This window comes from Pelodiscus sinensis, chromosome 3 (assembly GCF_049634645.1).
Source record: "Pelodiscus sinensis isolate JC-2024 chromosome 3, ASM4963464v1, whole genome shotgun sequence".
In the NCBI taxonomy this organism is placed as follows: Eukaryota; Metazoa; Chordata; order Testudines; family Trionychidae; genus Pelodiscus; species Pelodiscus sinensis.
This window is the reverse complement of record NC_134713.1, coordinates 154,815,254-154,835,367: the sequence shown is the minus strand read 5'-3', so window position 1 is coordinate 154,835,367 and position 20,114 is coordinate 154,815,254. Positions and strand designations below refer to the sequence as shown.

The window sequence follows — 20,114 nt, the reverse complement described above, 5'->3', positions numbered from 1 at the left end:
GTCCCGGATTTTTGGGGCCATATGGTCACCATAGATATAGGGGTGTTTGAAAGGGAAGAGAGGATAGAAAACCTTCAAGAACAACCTAAAAATAAACTGTAAGACACTCTCTACAAATAAAGTTTAGAAAACATCTGTTTGAAAGTAAAATGTAATGTCTGCATAATTTAATTCTAATATTTGAGCAGATGGCTTTTAGCATCTGTGAAATCCCTGCTATTTTACATTGAGATAGTCTGCTCATGGCAAAAGGGTTAAGAATACTTTTGAATTAACTATGTTCTCAATTAATTTAGCATTGAAGACATCTGCCATCTCTTACCCAAGATTTTCTAATCTCAGAGGTTTGATTTGTTAAAAGGCCATGATCAGTGTTATTAGACCTAACAATTGATCTCTCTCATCTACTTTTATAACTGTGGACTTTGCAGCAAACAATTCTTCTATGTATTATACCCTATCACCAAGGTTCCCTGTAAGCTGTGCACCCATGCAGGCACGCAGCCCTTTTCTTAGCCCTGCGCAGAGATTCAAATCTCCCCACGCAGGCAGGGAGCTCAGCTGATCAGCTGGGGCGGGGCATTCGGTTCAGAACAATAATCATAGCTCCTGCAAGCTCCCCTGAGCACATACAGGGGAAGCCAGGTAAGGTGTCTCAGTCAGAGCCTCTCCCTGGCACCCAGCTCCTCCCTCCCTCCCCCAACCCTCTGCCCCCCTTCTGCCCTCCTATCCCAAACTTTTAGCACCCCTAAGCTCTATCCTCCATACACTTTCCCAGACACTGCATCCCCTCCTACACCCCTCAGGTGACAAGCCCCTCTCAGATCTTGCACCCCAATCCGCTATCCCTGGTCATAGCCCAAATCTCCTTCCAGGCCCTGCACCTCTTCCTCACCCCAGTCCGTTACCTCAGATCATGATCCTCTACTTCATCCAAACTCCCTCCCAGATCCCACGCTCCAATCCCTTCCTCCAAAATCCCTTCTGCACCCAACCTCCATCCCAGACTCCTGCACCTCCTCCATTAATATAATGGAAAAGTGCAGATGTCAACCACTTACCAAATTTGTGGAGTCTCCTCCCCTCCCCCAATCGAAAATTATTGCCCAGCCCTGTGTTAATGGCTTAAGGTAAGAAAGGAAAAGGTTCTTTTAAACAGAATTTGTTTTGAGTGTTGCAGATATCTAAATTTCTAATCTTAATGATTTTTTAAAATCCTGTGTTACTAATTAATACATGGTAAACTGTATTGCATTAAATCCAGATCATTGCTATCTGGTAGAGTTCTAGCTCTTATGAGTCAGAAGTAGCAAGTCTGATTCAGAAGTGTTTTGTAGGCTATACCCTTACTTATAATATATAATAATGGAGTTGCCTATCTCCTAGAACTGGAAGGGACCTTGAAAGGTCATTGAGTCCAGTCCCCTGCCTTCACAGCAGGACCAAGTACTATCCCTGATGAATTTTTGCCCCAAATTCCTAAACGGCCTCCGCAAGGATTGAACTCACAACCCTGGGTCTACTTACAAGATCTTGCAACATGCATCTGTCTGTTAGAAAGGATGATGATACAGGTACTCCAAGGTCTCAGAGGAGTAACTGTGTTAGTTCGTAACTAAAGAAACTTAAAAAACAATGGTCCTGTGGTACCTTAGGCTAACAAAAATATATAAATAGTATCATGAGCTTTCGTGGGCACAACCCACTTCTTCAGCCAAGGGTAGTGTTAATTTTCTTTTTATTTGATTTCATATTAAATTATAAACATTGTTCCTTTTTAATTATCCCTTGTTTTAAGATATTTTCTTCCATATCTATGGATTATTTAAAATATATATTTATATCTACGGTTTTTGTTTGTACTGGTGGGTCCACATCCACACACAACCTCAATATTGGTGTTGTTCATAAGAAACTTCAACCTGCCCAAAAGAAAATTCAACCCAGCCAAGAATGGAAAATCTTAGAGGGAACACTGCCTGCTACCACCAAATTTAGTCCACTCGCATTATGAGCCAAGGTTTTCCCCACCCAAATTAGCAGCAACCTCCACCCCCAAAAGCAGCCTTCATCTACAGGTATTTAGTGATATGAAAGAAATGTATGTCTTAAAGCTGTACAAAGACTATAAAAATGAGATTTTAAAAGTTATTCAAAATATATTATTTTGACTGTATTCATACGAACAGTTCTTGTTAAGTGTAGATATATTACCAATGTAGTCAAATTACAAAATGTAAGCTGAACATGTTATAAACATGGCAACCCAGTTCAGTTTAAAAGGCGAGAAAAACAGTGCATTATTTCAATTGCTCTTCTTTATACACTTTAATCCACAGCGATATACCAGCCCTTAATTCTTTTAAGATTAGGTCACTGACAAATGTTATGTTTTAGGCTTGAAAAACATGACAACCATCCAAACTGAAATAATTGGTTACTTGCTTATAGCTTAACATTTTAGTGAAAAAAATTGTGCAAAGTGTCTTTCCATATGATGCATTTTCTTCTCCAGCTCCACAACAAATGCCTGAATACATATTTATACAACTGAAGAACAACAATGAAAGCTACCTTGATTACACATTATATATAATTAAATGTAGAAAATTTGCATTTAAAGATACTGTCAAAACACAGAGATATCATAAAACTGACTGAGTTCCAAATCAGTGCATGAAGAAACATCTCTGGAAAAGAAACTAAACTTCAAAAAATCCTGCTGATTAAAGTATGTAAAAATGGCACTAACTTAAAAGACTCAACTCCTTTTATGTTCAATGTTATCTGATGTCCAACACTACAAAGACCATAAACAGTAAACTGGACAACTGTTCTCTTCTTCAAGCATCTTCACAAGCAAGGTCACAGGGATCAATCCTCACTCTTGAATGGCTAGATGAAGCCATTTGTAGTGGAGGCAGTGAACTAGCACTTCTCTTGTCAACAGCATTATTGAGAACACTCTATTATGGTAAGCTTTTCCCTTAAGTGCAACCATGCCCACCCATCATGTCACAATACATAGGAGATCAGCACCTAAATGACCCTGGATCAGAAAGAGGTAGGAGTGAGGGATCACACCTCAAATAATTATGAGAACATAGCTCTTATGTGGGGAGTATCTCCTCAGTTCTCAGCACAGCATCCAGCCTCAGACACCTCACCTAAATTAAACCTGAGTGACAATAAGATGATTTTCAAAGATGTCTGGCTAAGAGAAAGGAGCTCTTGGAAGAAGCCAGAGAAATTCAGAGTCTGACCACCTATTAGCAGAGCTACAAAACATCCTCTGTCTAAGAATCGTGCTCCCTATAAAAGGAATGAAGTGCGTGGAAACAATGTCTGGAATGTTTTCATATAATGATGAAAAGAAAACCCCCAACATTGACAGAACTTTATCTAGCATCTGCTACGATTAACTAATTGCAAGGTCAATTCTATCGTTATTTGCAGTAATTAAACCTCAATGCTGGCACAATGATTGAACAAGTGTATCAATTTATTCTGAAATTTACCCCCAAAGAACTTTGATTTCTGATGATGAGGTACAAGAGATAGCTTGCCTTAAGATCTCTGATGTAGCCATTTGTGCCCACAAAAGCTCATGATACCTTCTTTATGTTGTGTTAGTCTTTTAAGTGCTACTAGACTATTTGTTGTTTTTTTTAAGTAGCCACTAAAATGCATCTTTATTTGTAAATTGATCAAATTTTACTTGAAAAAAATCACTGCATCACAATATGTAAGAAAACTTGTGATATCCATTTCAGACAGTAAGTTCTCATGGGCAGCATTCAACTGCCCAAACCACAAGATCATCTCTTTTCTTCCTGAAGAAGAAGGAACTGAGCGGGGCAGCAAAACTTGATATGGGGACAGGGGGAAGTTAGGTCGCCTTGCACTCCCCCTGGAATTTCTTCACATCTTCACATCCCCCAGTTTGGGAACCCATGCACTAAGGCTTTGTCTACACTGCCAGTTTTTTCCAGCAGAAAATACGCTAATGAGGGATTCATTAGCATAAGTCACAATCTCATTAGCGTATTTTCTACCTTTTCTTTTTGTGGACATTTCCTTTTTGCACAAAATCCTTTTTTTGCGTAATATCCTTATGCCTCTCTGGGACAGGTATAAGGATACTACGCAAAATGGGGTTTTTGCATTTTTTTTTTTTTAATTAGAGTCCACACTGCTTTTTGCACAAAAACCCCTTGGCGCAAAAAGAAACGGCAGAAAATATGCTAATGAGATCAAGCCTCATTAGCATATTTTGCCGGAAAAACTGGCAGTGTAGATGAAGCCTAAGACTATATCATACAAACACATGAAGACAACAAATCAAGGTTGCAGCACAAGCCACCTTCATTTTGATATTTCTTAAAAGTGCAGTAGTTGACTTTAAACCTTATATTAAAATAACATAAGAGTTTTTTGGTATGTGAATTTTAAGCTTAAAAACAGAAAAACTCATTAGGTGGAATTTTACTAGCTGTCACTTGGGTCATCGAACAAGTTTGGGCCCACATACTTCTCCCAGAGTGAAGTGGTAAAATGGGTGAAAAAAATTTCTTAATTAATGCATGGAAATTTGAAAAGTGTTCTTTTCCTCTTGGAAATTTATCACAAAGCTGATGAAAAAATCAAAACCAATTTGTTTGGAAAATAATTATTAAAAAATATTTTCAAAATCAGAAAACTTCTGCACTAAAATGCATATTTTTACTCCCACAATTTTGCTTTCTGGTTTTTCATGTAGACCAAAACATACATTTTCCACCAAAACATTTGTTTTGATTGAAAAACGAATGACATTTATTTTAACAAATATTTTGGACAGCCTTACTAACTGGAAGTATCAATGCACTATTATCCTTTTATATGAACCAACTTTGGAGGGAGGGCTATCCATATACTTTGCCAGTGCATAAGTATTTGCTTGGCAATGGAGTACTATCGGGATCCAGAAATCCTGGACTCTGTTCTGACTCTGGAGAGGATATGTTCTGCCCTTGTCTCCACACCCCATCCACTCTGCCAGAAACTTCCTCCTCGCGGTCTACATCTGGGCTCCAACAAGGGCTAGCACTGAGTGCACAAGTAAGATGGTCTCTTGCTATTAGTTTAATGCCCGTGGAGTGGCCCTGACAACTGGGAGACAATTGTAAAGGCGGCTCCATTCAGCTGTGCAACAAGATCACTCACAATCCAGATGGAATCCCCTAAGAATCTAGCTACCTACTATCTAACGAACATCTATGGAGTATGGACACATACTCCAAGACTATTTGTTGTTTAAGTTTGTCCTGAGTGTTAGAGCAGAGTCAAATTGAATGGCTTTTTAAAGGGAGAAAGAAAGCCACCTCTTTGAACCTAGGGAGAACTCATCTAATACAGTGTTTCTCAACCTTTTTTTATAAAGTACCCCCTTTAAAAACATTATAAGTACCCACAGTTTGACAAATTTTTTTTCTACCATTGCAACATATTTGTTTAAATAACTTAATTGTAGCTGGACACAATGAAATTTTTGGGTGTAAAAAATACAAAAATAATAAAGCGCTGTAAAACTTAACACTTAATTCAGTTCTCTCAAAATTTCAGTTGTGTTGAGGTACCCCCCAGACTTCTCTCAAGTACCCCTAAGGGTACTCATACCACTGGTTGAGAAACACTGATCTAATGACTGCCAACACCTATTCTAAAGCATAGAGATGTTTGTCCAATAGTTGTAAGAATCTAATGTTGGTGAAACATTCTTCCTAAATGTCATTCACAGAAATGGCTGAACTATTTTTGTTGAAACTTACAAGCAAGCAAACAAACAAAAATTCAACCTGGGGCAGATACAAAACACAGAGAATTTGAACCTGATTAGTCTGACATTGTAAAAACAGAAAATAGGGTTTTATAATGAAAACTATTAGGCAACTTTAACACTAGGACTCTTTGCCAGGTCTGCCTAGAATAAATGTAGTAAGCCTCATTGCTGGAGCTATTTATATTTGCAAAGTTTTCTTCACATCCAGGAACGCTGGATAGTTTTCAACCACACCAAGAAACCAGCTTTTAATGAAGACTGAGAATCACTAGTCTGAAGTGATCCCATATTCAGAAAATTCAAGTGCTAAACTGAGTTCCCTTAAATCTGTAGGTGTTGGGCCAAAGCAGCAATCTTTCATCTGTATCTGTGGTGCTATATAGCTATAAAGGAAGGAACAAGATTTGCTCCATAACGCATGGTTGTACTCGGAAAACAGGTTTTGTATCCCTCACTCTACAAAGTCTCTATGTAATGACTGGCAAGTCACTTGAGCCATACTTTTCACAGTTTTTCCTCACTTTCAGGGTGTCCAATTTGAGACAAGTGGACCTCACTGGTAAAATTGCTGAGCACTCACAGGTGCCACTGACTTCTGTAGGGAGATGTGCTTTGAACAAAAAGCATCCTAATGAAACTGCTCTCATTTTAATAGCTACTATCTATCTAAAGCAGGGATGAGGAACCTATGGCCCGGGAGCCAAAACGCAGCCCCCGGCTTGCCTGGATCCAGCCCAAGGCTTGGGGCTCCCCCCTAACTTTGAGGAGCCTTCACTTGTGCGTCAGCTCCCCTGCCATCCCTCTGGGTATGTCTAGACTACATGCCTCTGTCGCTAGAGGCATGTAGATTAGACTATCAGACATAGTAAAATGAAGCGGCGATTTAAATAATCGCCGCTTCATTTAAATTTACATGGCTGCCGCGCTGAGCCGACAAACAGCTAATCAGCTGTTTGTCCGCTCAGCGCGATAGTCTGGACGCACGGGTGTCGACATCAAATGTATTTGTCGACCACCCAGGTAAACCTCATCCCAGGAGGCTTACCTGGGTGGTCGACAAATACCTTTGATGTTGACACCCGCGCGTCCAGACTATCGCGCTGTGCCGACAAACAGCTGATCAGCTGTTTGTCGGCTCAGCGCGGCAGCCATGTAAATTTAAATGAAGCGGCGATTATTTAAATCGCCGCTTCATTTTACTATGTCTGGTAGCCTAATCTACATGCCTCTAGCGACAGAGGCATGTAGTCTAGACATACCCTAAGTGGGGCTGGGGCACAATCTACTAGCTGCCTCCCTCCGCCAGGCTCTGTTGTGTGAGGGAAATGCGAGGAGTGTCTTTTCTGCTTCCCAGTCAGGGTTTGGGGTTTTTTTTGTGTGTTTTTGCTTCCCACTTGTGTGCAGCCCAAGACTCATTTTTCTGTGGGTCAGCATCCCCGACACAAAAAAGGTTCCCCACCCTGATCTGAAGTCTAAAAAACATTGAATTAATTGATTCAGGAGGCTTAGTTCCTGGTAAAGAATCTCACTTTGAGATCCAAACAAACAAATAAAAAAAATCAGGTAAGAGAAATAATGAATGAATGAATGAATGAATGATTCCAGCCTATTTGCCATCTGTTCTCTTTTGTCTCAGCTGACTGCATAGTTCTCATAATTCTGATAAAACTATCAGTATCTGCTCTTTTAGAAGACCAAGAACTGGCTAGCAAAGAGAAGTAGCTTTTAACATGAAGAACTACATGACTTTCAGATAACCTAAACAACTCAGAGGAGGATGTGACTGTGGAATGAAAAAACAGCAGTTCTCCTACACTACATAAATGTTCTTGACTTGAATTAGTTCCCCCGGACAGTAAACCCCCAGGTTCAAAGAATGAAATAAAGATAAAGTACAGGCAGTCCCCGAGTTACGCGGATCCGACTTATGTCGGATCCGCAGTTACGAACGGGGTTTGCTGCCCGTCTCCCTGGTCTGCTGGAGATCCGCAGACCAGGGAGACGGGGAGCAAAGCCGCGGAGGACGCGGGACCCCGGTGCGTCTCGGTCCCCCGCCCGCATCTCCCTGGTCTGCTGGGGCAGAGCAACTCTGCCTCGGGCTTCCTGTAGTCAGCCACTGGTCAGTTTCAACAGCGGCTGAATCTGGACGCCAGTTCCGACTTACATACAGATTCAACTTAAGAACAAAACCTACAGTCCCTATCTTGTACGTAACCCAGGGACTTCCTGAACATAATACACACAGTTCGCATGCAGTTAGGTGGGTATGCATCCGATTTTCATATTGCCTGCAAAACGGTATGTTTAAAAGATTTAATTCACTCTCCGTTTTGACCTTCACTTTTTACAGAAATAAGGGAAACCAAATACAGATAGAATTAATTGCATACTGAACACCAAAGAAAATCCATTCCACTCACCTTACACTGGCTATATGTTGTTGAACTGACTGATGTTGAAAATGGTCAGGCCATTGATGATGAAGGCAGAATGATGGGGAGGGTTGAAGACAGCAGGTGGTCTGATACATAGGTGTATGTTTTTGGCAGATAGATGCTGAATATTCAGTATGGGGCTGCAGGCAGCAGGAAGTCAGAGGAGGTGGAGGTGTGCTCCCAGTCAGCGAATGACATTCTTGCTGTTTATTATGGCTACTTAAAGGATGATGGTATGGGCAAGAGTGACAAGATTGTGTCAACATCTGTTGAGTTCTTTGGTTGTCTAAAGGCAGGAAGGATGGTTTGATTGTACCATTAAGTTGCAGGCATCCATTTGGACTCACTTTAGTTCTTGGCGTCTCTTTGGAGGGGAGGTGTTGGGCTGCAATGCCTCCATCAGTTGCTGAAAGGATACTGGGACTGGTGGCACTGGAGAGGATGTTGCCATTACTCAGGACCACAAAATCATTATTGCCATTATTCATAGCCATACCCCGACTTCTAGATGGACCGGTCGTGTCACTAGAGAAAATTAAATAAACCAAAGTTAGCAGGAGGCATCATTTTTTCCAGTGTTCAAAAAAATCAAAACAGTTTAAATTGAAAATGGTAAGGTCCTAGTCCCACAACTATAACTCCATCACATAAGAACAATCCATGCAACTAGATCCAAGAATAGATGAACTTTTGCCTACATTAAATAGCATGGGCCTTCTGCTAGGGGATGTAACTGTACTGCTGTGGCCTAAGGATTCAGTTTAGCAGTATACTTCAGAACATAGTTTTGTTTCTCCAGAGTATATCATTGCTGTACATTTCTTGAATGAAAAAAATAAGCTGCTTTCCAAGAATCAAGGACAACTTCTCTGAAAAGGAGATCTTACATTTTAAAAACCTAGTTATTACATCAGTAAGAAATTATTATTGGGCAACAGAATAAATGAGACAAAGTTAAAGCCTGATAAGATTACAATAAATACCACAATAGATGGGGGGCAGGGATTATAGTAGCGATTAAAAATATCAGATTTTAAAAAGCTAAAGTGGGGCATAATAAATCACCTTTTGGGAGTTTAGTCAACAGGATAGCTAGAGTGTAAAAATGATTTGATCTAACTTCTACTCTTCCCTAAATAAGAAAACAACTGTCTTCAAAGTCCTATGTAGCAACCACAGGCACAAAGCCTTAGCTAATTCAGCAGGAAACAGCTCAAACAACAGTCTCTTAGCTAGGAGCCACTAGGTTAAAGTTTTTAAAGCAAAAAATGAAAACTGAATGCTTTTTGCAAGTGGGCTCTTAGGGATGGTGTAGCTTCTATGGCCAGCTTCCAGGAAGGCCACACAACCTTTGCTGTCTTTTTGATGCCAGACCCAACATACCCTCCACTTCCCTGCAGACAAGCGCATAGACAGCTCTTCAAGAGCTGAACTCTGGGTTCCCCAAATCTTGTCTCCCATTGCATACAGAACTGAGGCAGAGAGCAGGACGAATTTGCTCTAGAAAAAGGGCACTAGTAAGAAGTGAGATATAGGCATCTGTGTGGCTGTTTCAAAGTCCTTTTACTCGTTCAACCAAAACCCAAGTTAAAGGTTACACATTGAGTGACCAGACCAAAATATATAATTCAAAGGAACACACACTCTGGCTGCCTCTGGTCTACAGCCAGCTCGTGGTTGAGAAGCAGTGGTGCACCCCTGAACTGGCTGGAAAAGACTCACTCTAGTCAGTATACAGATGAACTGAAAAAGTACTATTAATAAAAACAGACTTCCACGTAAATGAAAATTAACCATCAAAACCATGCACTGGAGTTTGCTGACCCCTTGAACAGTTAGTGAGAGAGACAAGACTGCATGGCAGCCAGCATTTAGGAGTAATCAACTTGGTGGTTAGAGTTTCTGCCCTCTCCTCACATCAACCAATAACCATTGAAAACCAAGCATATAAATATTCTGAAGAGATTCTTTTTAAAGACTATTTAAAGAAATCAAAACACTTTAGTTTGCCACCTAGAAGTCCCCGTAGATGTCTGAAATAATGTATATCATTGCGAGGTGGCAGCAGCCCCTATCCGCGGGGAGCCCGAGCACTTTTAAACCAGCTTTCCCCAAGCTCTGGCTCCCGCCTGCTCCCTGTACTGTTTCTGTGGGAGGCAGCAAAGGGGACAGGCAGCGCTGCAGAGCGAACCCATGCAGCCAGCCAGTTTAAAAGCTCGCTTTCCAGGAGTATCGGCTTACCCTCCTCCCCCAGATAAAAGAGGAAGCAGTGTAGGAGGAAGCAGGGGGCAGGTGGCTCCACGAGATCCAGTGTTCATGGGGAGCCAGCTTTTAAGCCAGCTTCCCGGAGTACCAGCTCCCACCTGCCTGACATGCTGCTATCTCTGTGCGAGGCAGCAGGGGATGGGGGGGGGGAGAAGAGACAGCAAGGGGCTCCACAGGAACCAGCATGGGCAGAGAGACAGCTCTCCTGCTCCCACCTCCCTCCTCCCCCCCCCCCCCGCCCTTTTGTTGCCTCTGATACAGAAGCAGCAAGGGCGGGAGGGTATAGTCATTTCAATTAATCAATAAGCCTGGGCTTACTGGTTAATCATTTAAACTACTATGCACTAAAATCCCTAGTGCAGACATAGCCTTAAGAGTTTGCAGGAAGATACATCACACAGATGAAAAATAAAAGATAAGCAAGAAAGTGTAACTAGTCTTCTTTTCCTATACTGCTACTGAGCATTCAGAGTGCTAAGAATGTCCAGCCAGATGAGCTATTTAATTAGTTGAACAACTGATATCAACTAGAAAATGCTTTTGCACAATGGAATGCTGCCCATGGCAACCCCTGGTGTTGCATCTCAGATCTTTTCCTTCTGAACCCTCAACTTCCAAAACTAAAGGAAAATGTAATCTCTGATCATGCTATTTGTTATGAATCATAAGCAGAGCCAGGTGTTTGTGAAGTTAACTCTAAATAATAGTAAGAAAAGTCCAATTCCTCAAATACTTTCTAAAGATTCCCTCCCCTGCTCCAAACAAGTCAAGCCTTTTAAAAAGACATTTCACCAAGCATAGAAGAGTAAATTGAAGGGCTGCTAAAGCTTGTCTCAGTTTGACAAGACATTAGTTATATGAAATACTGCTATGTTTAAACAGCCTGGTTTTCTCCTGAGCTGCATGGTAGCTCCAAAGAGGCTATTAAAGGGGACTTAACATCCAGAAAAAGAATGCTCTTATTGAGTTGTCTGGCAGCATTTTTAGGAATTTTTGTGTGCTTATATTTGCTTATTCATGGATATTACTGATAGGATGACATTGTTAATTAGTCATGAACAGAAAATTATGGCGCACTGGATCATTGCTTGAGGAAATTGTACCTTTGGTTGGCTTGCATGGTTGGCTTGCAAGAGTTCTAAAGTATTTACTAGTGCTATCAATAATACAGCAAGGTGTGCATGAATACCAGATAACCATAGACTTCAACTAGATGACAGCTATTGGGTTTTGGTCTTAAAGCACAACACATTATTAACATATACCAGGGGTGGCCAACCCACAGCTCACGAGCCCTCATGCGGCTCTTCACCTCTGAAAGTGCGGCTTGCGAAGCCTCCCTCACGGCTCACGAAGCCACCCCATGTGCCCCTACAAACGGCCCCCGGCTCCCTGGGTGCAGGGGAGCTGTCCGGCCGGTGTGGCAAGATGGCATCGGCCAAAAGGAGCCTGATGTGGCCAAAAAGCCTAACCCGTGGTTTTTAAAGGGGCAGCTTTTTTTTTGCTCAACAATTCTGGTGTGGCTCTCTGCATTTTTTCTGCTGCTGTTTTGTCTCTCTTCATTTAATGGGTTGGCCACCCCTGGCATATACCAATGAAAATAAGAACACTTCTTGAGGAACTGATTTTGAGACAAGTTTTGTATCAGTAAAGTCCCAAAGTATTTTTAATCTTACTTTTGATCAGAATCATGATACTTGAAAATTAAGTTTGAAAAGATGAAACAACAAGTATTTATATGATGTCACTAATAATTATTCCAGATGAATGGCTATGAAAGTATATTCAAAGTGAGCCCGGGGAAGGAAGGTGGGCAGCTGCTCCCCCCAGGGCTGCTTGGAGTAGCGGGGACTGCATGGCACGGTGAGCAGCTGCTTCGCAGGGCTGGGGCATTTGCTGCCCCCCTAGGGTCATTTGTGAATAAAACGGTCACTGCTATCACACCCCTTCCTTTCCTTTTGATGAGAAAAATCACATTCCATGCACATCCCATTGTTCTCAACCAAACCCTGAGCATGCTTTAAGTTATAAGAGGAAGCTGACTACCAAATTTGGTGATCCTAGCTCTTACTGTTTAGGATAGAGCCATATATGGCTCACTAGGGAGCCATATATGGCTCTTTTAAAGCTCAAGCCCAAACCCCTTGTTTTACCCTCAGCAAGGAGTCCGCATTGGCACTATACCAGGCCTTGGCAAAACAATGTGGCCTGCGGATGCAGCAGAGCCCCCCTCCCTGACTCCCTTGCTTGCCCTGCCCCTGCACATTGCCCAGAAAAACAGCTGCTGGGCTGCTTTTGTTTTTCACAAACTTGTGAGCCCAGGAGGGGAGAGGAGGGAGTGGTGCGTCACAGCTGGTCCCACCCCCAACACAATCCCATTAGCTGGTTTCTGGCCAATGGGAACTTCCTGTTTCAAGAACAGGCAGTGTGCGAAGCACCAATCCCACCTCCCCTCAGCTCTGCAGCCTGTGAGGGGGCAGGATAGGCTCCTGAGAAACATGCTGGGCTGGTGTGCTGGAGTCTCACTGGTAAGTCTCCCAGCCAGAGCCTGCCTCTGGCACCCCAGCCCCTCCCTTCCTCTGTCCCCAGCCCTCAGCTTCCCCACTCCTATCCCCTATTCCACGTAAGACAAACTCTCTGCACCCTCCTAAGCCCATGTCCTTTCCCAGACCAGCACCCCAATCTCCTGCCCCAGATCACAATCCCCTCGGCCCTAGGTCACATCCAAACCCTTGCACTGTAACCCCGTGCCCTGGGTCACAATCCAAACTCCTGCACCCCAATCCCGTGCCTCAGGTCATAACTGCTTCTTTCACCCAAACTCAGTGGCCCCCATCCCAAAAAAGGTTCCCCACTTCTGCCATAAATAAAGACAATGTTGAAACCTTTTGTGTTTGACAATATTTTACTTTACTTAAAAATGAATCCTGACCAAAAAGCCCCCAATTGGGGCTCAGCCCCATCTGGCTGCAGTGTCATAATACTCCTGCGCGCGCACGCACACACACACCCACACCCAAACCATAGCACATCATACACCTGAACCCCCTGCCTTGAGCCCCTTTCACCCCACATCCCCAGACCCCTGACATAATACCCCTCACACCCCAACCTTGTGCCCTGAGCCCATCATACACCAACATCCAAAACTCCCTGCTCTGAGCCCTTCACACACTCCAACCTAGACTCCTGCACTCCCACATCTTCAACCCCTGCCATAAGATTGACAGAAGACAGCCTGAAGGCATGCATGAAGCTGGATTTGACCAGTTACAATGTAAACTTCAAAGAAATGTGTGAAAAGATGCAGCAGCAGAAGCCCCATTAAATAAAGTCTGTGAGTATATTTCATTTATTCTTCATCATGTCAATTAATAATATTAAGTTGTATATTTTTAGTCATGCAAATGCACATTCTTATATGGCTTTGACGACCACTTGTTCTGAATTTTTATATAGTTTGGCTCTTTGGTTTGAAAAGATTGCTGATCCCTGGTTTAGGAGGAGTTCTTGAACAATTGGACTCACAGATGTACAAATTCTCTAAAATATATAGTAGATAGGACACACAAATCCAGCATCATCCCAAGCACTTTAGGTGCTTTATTCAGTCACCTGCGGAGAGGGGCGCTTTCTGGGAAGGGTATCTGTGCACAAGGGCTGAGAGTGCAAGAGCTGAGGAGATTGGGGCAGGAGCACAGTAGCCAGGCAGGGAAACAACAGGTCAGGCAAACCCACACTCCCACCAGTGGCAGTTGAGGAAGTTAAATTGTGTTTAATCAGCTAATCAAGCAGTTGATGTAATTTCCATTCACCAATTAGTTGATAAGGGGGGAAACCACAGAGCTACAGTAGGTTTAGCTCTCAGCCCCGGGGAGCTAGCCCTGCTGCAGCTATGCCTTTTAAATGTAGTAAAAGCCTCCTGGCTCTTACTATATTTAAAAGGCAGAGGCACACCATTTGGGACTGGGAATGAGCGGGGACAGCTGAGCCCTGGCTTGCACCTGGTCCCCCACTGCACCTCTGCTTCCCTTGAACCACCCCCACCCTCTTTTCCCCCATGGAGATGGAGCGAGGGGGAACCAGTTTTTAAGCTGGCTGCCCCCAGCACCAGCTCCTGATCCCCCCACTTGCTGCTTCTGATAGAGGTGGCGGGGGGGAGGGCAGGGCGGGGCGGGGGGAGAGTAGCGATAGTCGAGTAGTGACTCAATTAGTCTCTTACATCCCTAATGGCAGTAGCGGGGGTGAGGGGAGGAGCAGAATAACCTGGCTCCCTGCTATGATGCTCAGCCTCCCACTATGGCTGAATGGTCCCACCCATTCCCACAAACTCCCTCCCTCGAACAATGCAGATGGGAACCAACAGAGCTCAGTGGGCTGGAGCCAGGTCTCTCCACTTCCCTCCACCCCTGGTGAGTGCCAGGGTGGGTCTGACCTAGTGATGGGCAAAAAGGCCTCACTTGGCTCACCAAGTGGGTGGATCCGGCGCACAGAGGCACTGCTGCTCCCCCTGCCCCCAGGCCAATTATGCGCTGCTTGCAGGATGGGGGGAGAGTGGAGAAGGCTTTGCACGCTTCCCCGCCCCCAGGCCAATCAAGGTCGGGGGAGCCACATGAAGCTTCCTTTGCCCTGCCCCGGCCCTGCGAGGAGCCTGAGGCACTTCAAAAGTGCCAGGTGCTCCTTGCAGGGTGGGAGGAGGCTTCCCGCGCTCCCCTGCCCCCAGGCCCGGATTGGCCTGGGGGTGGGGGAGCGTGCTAAGCCTCTTCCAGGGCATAGGTGCCTAGTGGGAAGGGGGGGCAAAAGGGCTCCCCCATCCCCCAGACCAATTATGGTCTGGGGGTGGGTAGCCCTGTCCCTTCCTGTTTAGGCCCCACCCCTTTCAGGGTGGCCCCGGGGCTCCTTTAAAAAATTTTGAAGCGGCCCCCAGGCAAAAATTATTGCCCACCCTGGTCTGGCCTCTTCGGCTGGTGCCCAGCCCCTTGCACATTGCTTGGGGGAGGGAAGGAAGCAGGGGCAGAAAGAAGTGGCGCAAGGGCTGGGGTGTACAGAGCCCCATCCTCTTAGAGATGGCCTGGGGCCAGCTTGAGGATGGAAGTCACTGTTAGAGCGGGCAACGCTGCATATGTAGCATGCAGCCAGGCCTGCCACTGGGGGCAGGGCAAAAGGAGGCATCTGCCCTGGGGCTCAGAGCTCACGGTCTGGGCCCTTTAAATTGCTGATGGGAGTACCAGGTGGTAGGAATGTAAAGTCCTATGTAATATGTTAACCCGTTAAACTATAGTTTAACCAGTTAACCACCCACAGTGCCACTGAACACCAACTGCGGTGTGGTGGGCCCAGCCAGCATCCTTACTGAACAGCATGCTAATCACCACTGGCTGCTAATTGCTCTGGACACTGGGGAGGGAAGGGAAAGCTGTGTGTACTGTCCCCACTCCCATAACAAAAATCCTGGCCAATAGGAGCTGAGAAATTTTGCTGGAGGTAAGGGCAGCGAGCTAAGCCTCTGCCCACCCTCACTCCCTCCTCCCATTGTTGGAGATGAGCCACATGGTGCAGCCAGCCAAGCAGACAGGCCTGGAGCCTGTCTCAGTAAGCACCTCCCAAGCCAGAGCCTACCTCTGGTATCCCAGCTACTCTCTCCCCAACTTCCTGCCGCAGGTCACAACCCAAACCTTCGGTATTTCTCCCCCTCCCCCCCAGTCACAACTCCCTCCCAGACCCTTTATTCACTTCTACACCACTCCCGCAGGCTAGAATCCTCTCCTGCACGCTGGATCCCAAACTCCTGCCCAAGATCATAACCCCTTCCTTTACTCAAACTCCCTCTCAGACCCCATACCCTCTCCTGCACCTCAGTCCTCTATCCTAATCTCCCTTCTCCACCCCACTCACCGTCCCAGACTCCGCACCAGCTCCATAGAAGTGCGGCTTTTGACCACTTACCAAAATCTTGGAGTGGCCCCCATTAAAACCCACCCCGATGTAGAAACTTTGCCTACAAATGTCTTTAACTATTGTATACTTAACAATGTAAATTGCTGAGAAAAGGCAGGCACTTCAGTGATGCAACCAAGGCCAATAGTTTGGAGTACTGTCTTATCTGGAAGCTACTACACCATAGAAAGGCGATGTTATATAATGACAGTTTTATGTGCGAGTCCTCTCATTTGCAGAGTTAATATTGAACAATGCTTACCCAGCTCACCTTTCTGCCACCTGGGTTGTAAGGCCTTCAGTAAGTACCTAATACTTAAAGATGTTAAAAACATGTAGGATTTGGTATTCCTTAACTTCTATGTTTCATTTAGACTTGGATTAACTTCACCTGTTACTTTGGCTGCACTTGAAAGAATTTTCATTACTTTAAAGTTTGTTAAAAAACCCACAGGCTTAAAAAAACATTAGTTCAAGAAATACCATCTGGACTAATAATGCTTGCAGCTGAGAATGACAGAAGTGCAAATTCAAATGTGAATGACATAGTGGAAATTTGGGAAAGCACAGATCATTTATGGATCTTTCTAAGAGGTTGAGAATAGCTATATTGGGCCACACCAATGGTCCAGCTAACCCAGTATCCTTTCTTTTGATAGTGTGTGAGGCCAGATTCTTTACAGGGAATGGACAAAACAGGACAAATATCAAAAGAATCATTCCCTGTCATCCAGTCTCAGCTTCTGGCAGTCAGAACCTTAAGAACACCCAGACCATGGCTTGCATACTTAACTATCTTTGCTAATAGCCACTGATGGGCCTATCTTTCAAGAACTTATTTAATTTATTTACCTGAACCCAGACATACTTTTGGGCTTCATAACACCTCCTGGAAACAAAAGTTTCAACAGTTGACTGGGTGATGTGTGAAAAAATAACTTTTCCTTATGTGTGTTTTAAATCTACTCCTATTAATTTAAATGGGTGACCCTAGGTTTTTCAGTTATATGAAGGGGTACTTCCTTATTAACTTTCTCTACCCCCCAAATTATTTTATAGACCTCTGTCAGATTCCCCTTTAGTCTGCTCTTTTAAAAAATATACAGTACCCAGTCTCTCTCATTTCTCTTCCTAGGGCATGCACGGGCAACTACCAACACACAGGCCAGATCTGATCTGCTAAGGTTAGCCCCTGGCAGGCTCCCACCACTTATATTTACCTGCACGGCCGCAAGTACTGGTCATCACAGCTCCCACTGGCTGCAGATTGCCACCCCCAGCCAATGGAAGCCATGGGAAACAGCATCCTGGTCCGTGCTGCTTCCCACTGCTCCCACTGGCTGGGAACAGTGATCCGCGGCCAATGGGAGCTATGATTAGAAACAAAATCCTGTTAATCAGTTCACCAGTTAAATGTTATGTTTAACTGGCTAACCACTTAAACAGGCTCCAGTCCAGACGGAGCAGACCCCAGCCCCCTACCCATGGCATGGGTGGGGGGGCTGCTCCAGTCTGGCTGGGCCTGTGGCACAGTGGACTGCTGTGGCCTGGCCAGGCCAGGCCCGGCCCAACACAAGCTGGGACTGCTAAGGAAGAGGCTGGGCCTGCTGCACCATTGGTGGGGGGCTGCTCCAGCCAGGCCCATTATACTTCACCATACGCAGGAAGGAGCTGCTCTAGCTCAGCTGCGACCCCTGTCCATAGCTCCGTGTGTCGAGCCCTAGATGGGCTGGAGCAGTCCCCCTACCTGTGTCAGGTGGGGGGGCTACTCCAGCCCAGCTGAGCCGCTCATTAACCGGTAAGCAATAAGCATCGCCTGGTAAGGGGGACGTTTGCTGTTTAACACTGACATCCCTACCTCTCGATCACTGGTACTGTGGCCATGCAGGTAAATATAGTGGCAACGGCCCATTAGGGGTTAGTGAACCATTGGGATGTTATTGCCCACCCCATCCTAGGGAAACTATTTTGTATCCTTAATCACTTTTGTTGCTGTTCTTTGCATCAGTTCCAATTCCAATATATCTTTTAGAGATGGGGCACACAGAAATACATCCAGTATTCAAAATGTGAACATTTGTGGATTTATACAATGGCTTTATACTTTGTCTTCTTATCTCTTTCCTGCTACTTCCTAACTTTTTTGTTGACCCTGTTGCTTCACATTGAGCAGATGTTTTCAGAGAACTACACACAATGACTCCAAGATTTTTCTTAAGTGGTAACAGCTACTTTAGAACCCATCATTTTGTATGCATAGTTGGCATTGCTTTCCAATGTTCACTACTTTGCACTTAACATTGAAATTCATCTACCGTTTTGTTTCCAGTCACCTAGTTTTGAAACAAAATACAGGACTATGTAGCACTTTAAAGACTAACAAGATGGTTTATTAGATGATGAGCTTTCGTGGGCCAGACCCACTTCCTCAGATCAAGTAGTGCATTTGAGAGATAGTTTTGAGAGATCCCTTTACAACTCCTTTTAGGCAGCTTTGAACTTAACTATCTTGAGTGATTTTGTATTGTCTGTAAACTTTGCCACCTCACTGTTTACTACTTTTCCCAGATCACTTATGACTATATTGAACAGCACTGGTCCCAGGACAGATTCTTGGCAGACCCTGCTATTTACCCCTCTTCACTGTGAAAACTGAATTTATTCCTAACCTTTGTTTTTTATCTTCCATCTAACCAATTACTGATCCATGAAAGGTCCTTCCCTCTCATCCCATGACTGCTTAGTTTGCATAAAGCCTTTGCTGAATGACCTTGTTGAAAGCTCTCTTAACGTCCAAGTACTCTATATATCTACTGAATCACCCTTGTCCAGGTTTGTTAACACCCTCAAAGAATCGTAATACCATTTGTTGTTTTTTTTCTAATCTATTAGTGAGTCATGATTTCCCTTAATAAAAGCCATGTTGACTCTTCCACAACATATCCTGTTCATTTGTGTTTGATAATTCTGTTCTTCTGTATAGTACTAAAATTAGGCTAACTGGCCTCTAACTGCCAAGATTGCCTCTGGAGCTGCTTTTTTTTTTAATTGGCATTACATTAGCTATCCTCCAGTCATCTGGTACAGAGATTGATGTAAATGATAGCTAGGAAACAGCTAATTAGTTTATTTAACCATTTAAGAAAAATTATATCCCAAATCTATGCCTAGCACCGAAGAACAGACCCTAAACTAGTTTATAATGACTCATTCCTTTTAAAATGTTGGGCAGGATAAAGCTCAGACTACCATCCAGTCTCCAGACAAATAGCCCATCAGCACTGTTTTTGTTATGTTTAAGAACACATGATGATTCTGATAGTAAGCATGACACTTGCTGAGATGAAAGTCTCTCTCAACGCCAAAAGTTTATCTGAAAAAAAATTAATTCTAAGTTTTGTAAGAAGGGACACATTTATAAGGATTGAGCAATATTTAACAACACCATAGCTATCCATTCGTTTACCTCCAGAAGAAACAGTAATGGATCTAAGTCCCATAATACTACAGATTTTTTAATATGCAAGTGTGCACTTGTTCTTAAATCTATAAACTCAGGTACATCCTTCCAAGACTCCATTTACTGTAAAAATTGGTGCACACCAATTTTGAAGAGGCCTTTCACCCACTTCAGTTATTTTTGCCTTTGCTCCTCC

General features: G+C 44.0%; 1 protein-coding gene across 7 annotated transcripts in view; it reads right to left on the bottom strand.

Moving 5' to 3' along the window:
• The window catches only part of DISP1 (dispatched RND transporter family member 1), a 180,913-nt gene that overhangs the window by 50,334 nt on the left and 110,465 nt on the right, over positions 1 to 20,114 (bottom strand). For 6 of the 7 annotated variants that reach the window (XM_075925248.1, XM_075925250.1, XM_006115598.4 and 3 more), the window contains one exon: positions 8,242 to 8,781. In XM_075925248.1, the coding sequence (XP_075781363.1) occupies positions 8,242 to 8,750 (509 nt within the window). In that variant the 5' untranslated portion in view covers positions 8,751 to 8,781. Of the gene's footprint in view, positions 1 to 8,241; positions 8,782 to 20,114 lie in introns of those variants that run through there. The other variant, XM_075925251.1, reaches the window with a different exon arrangement.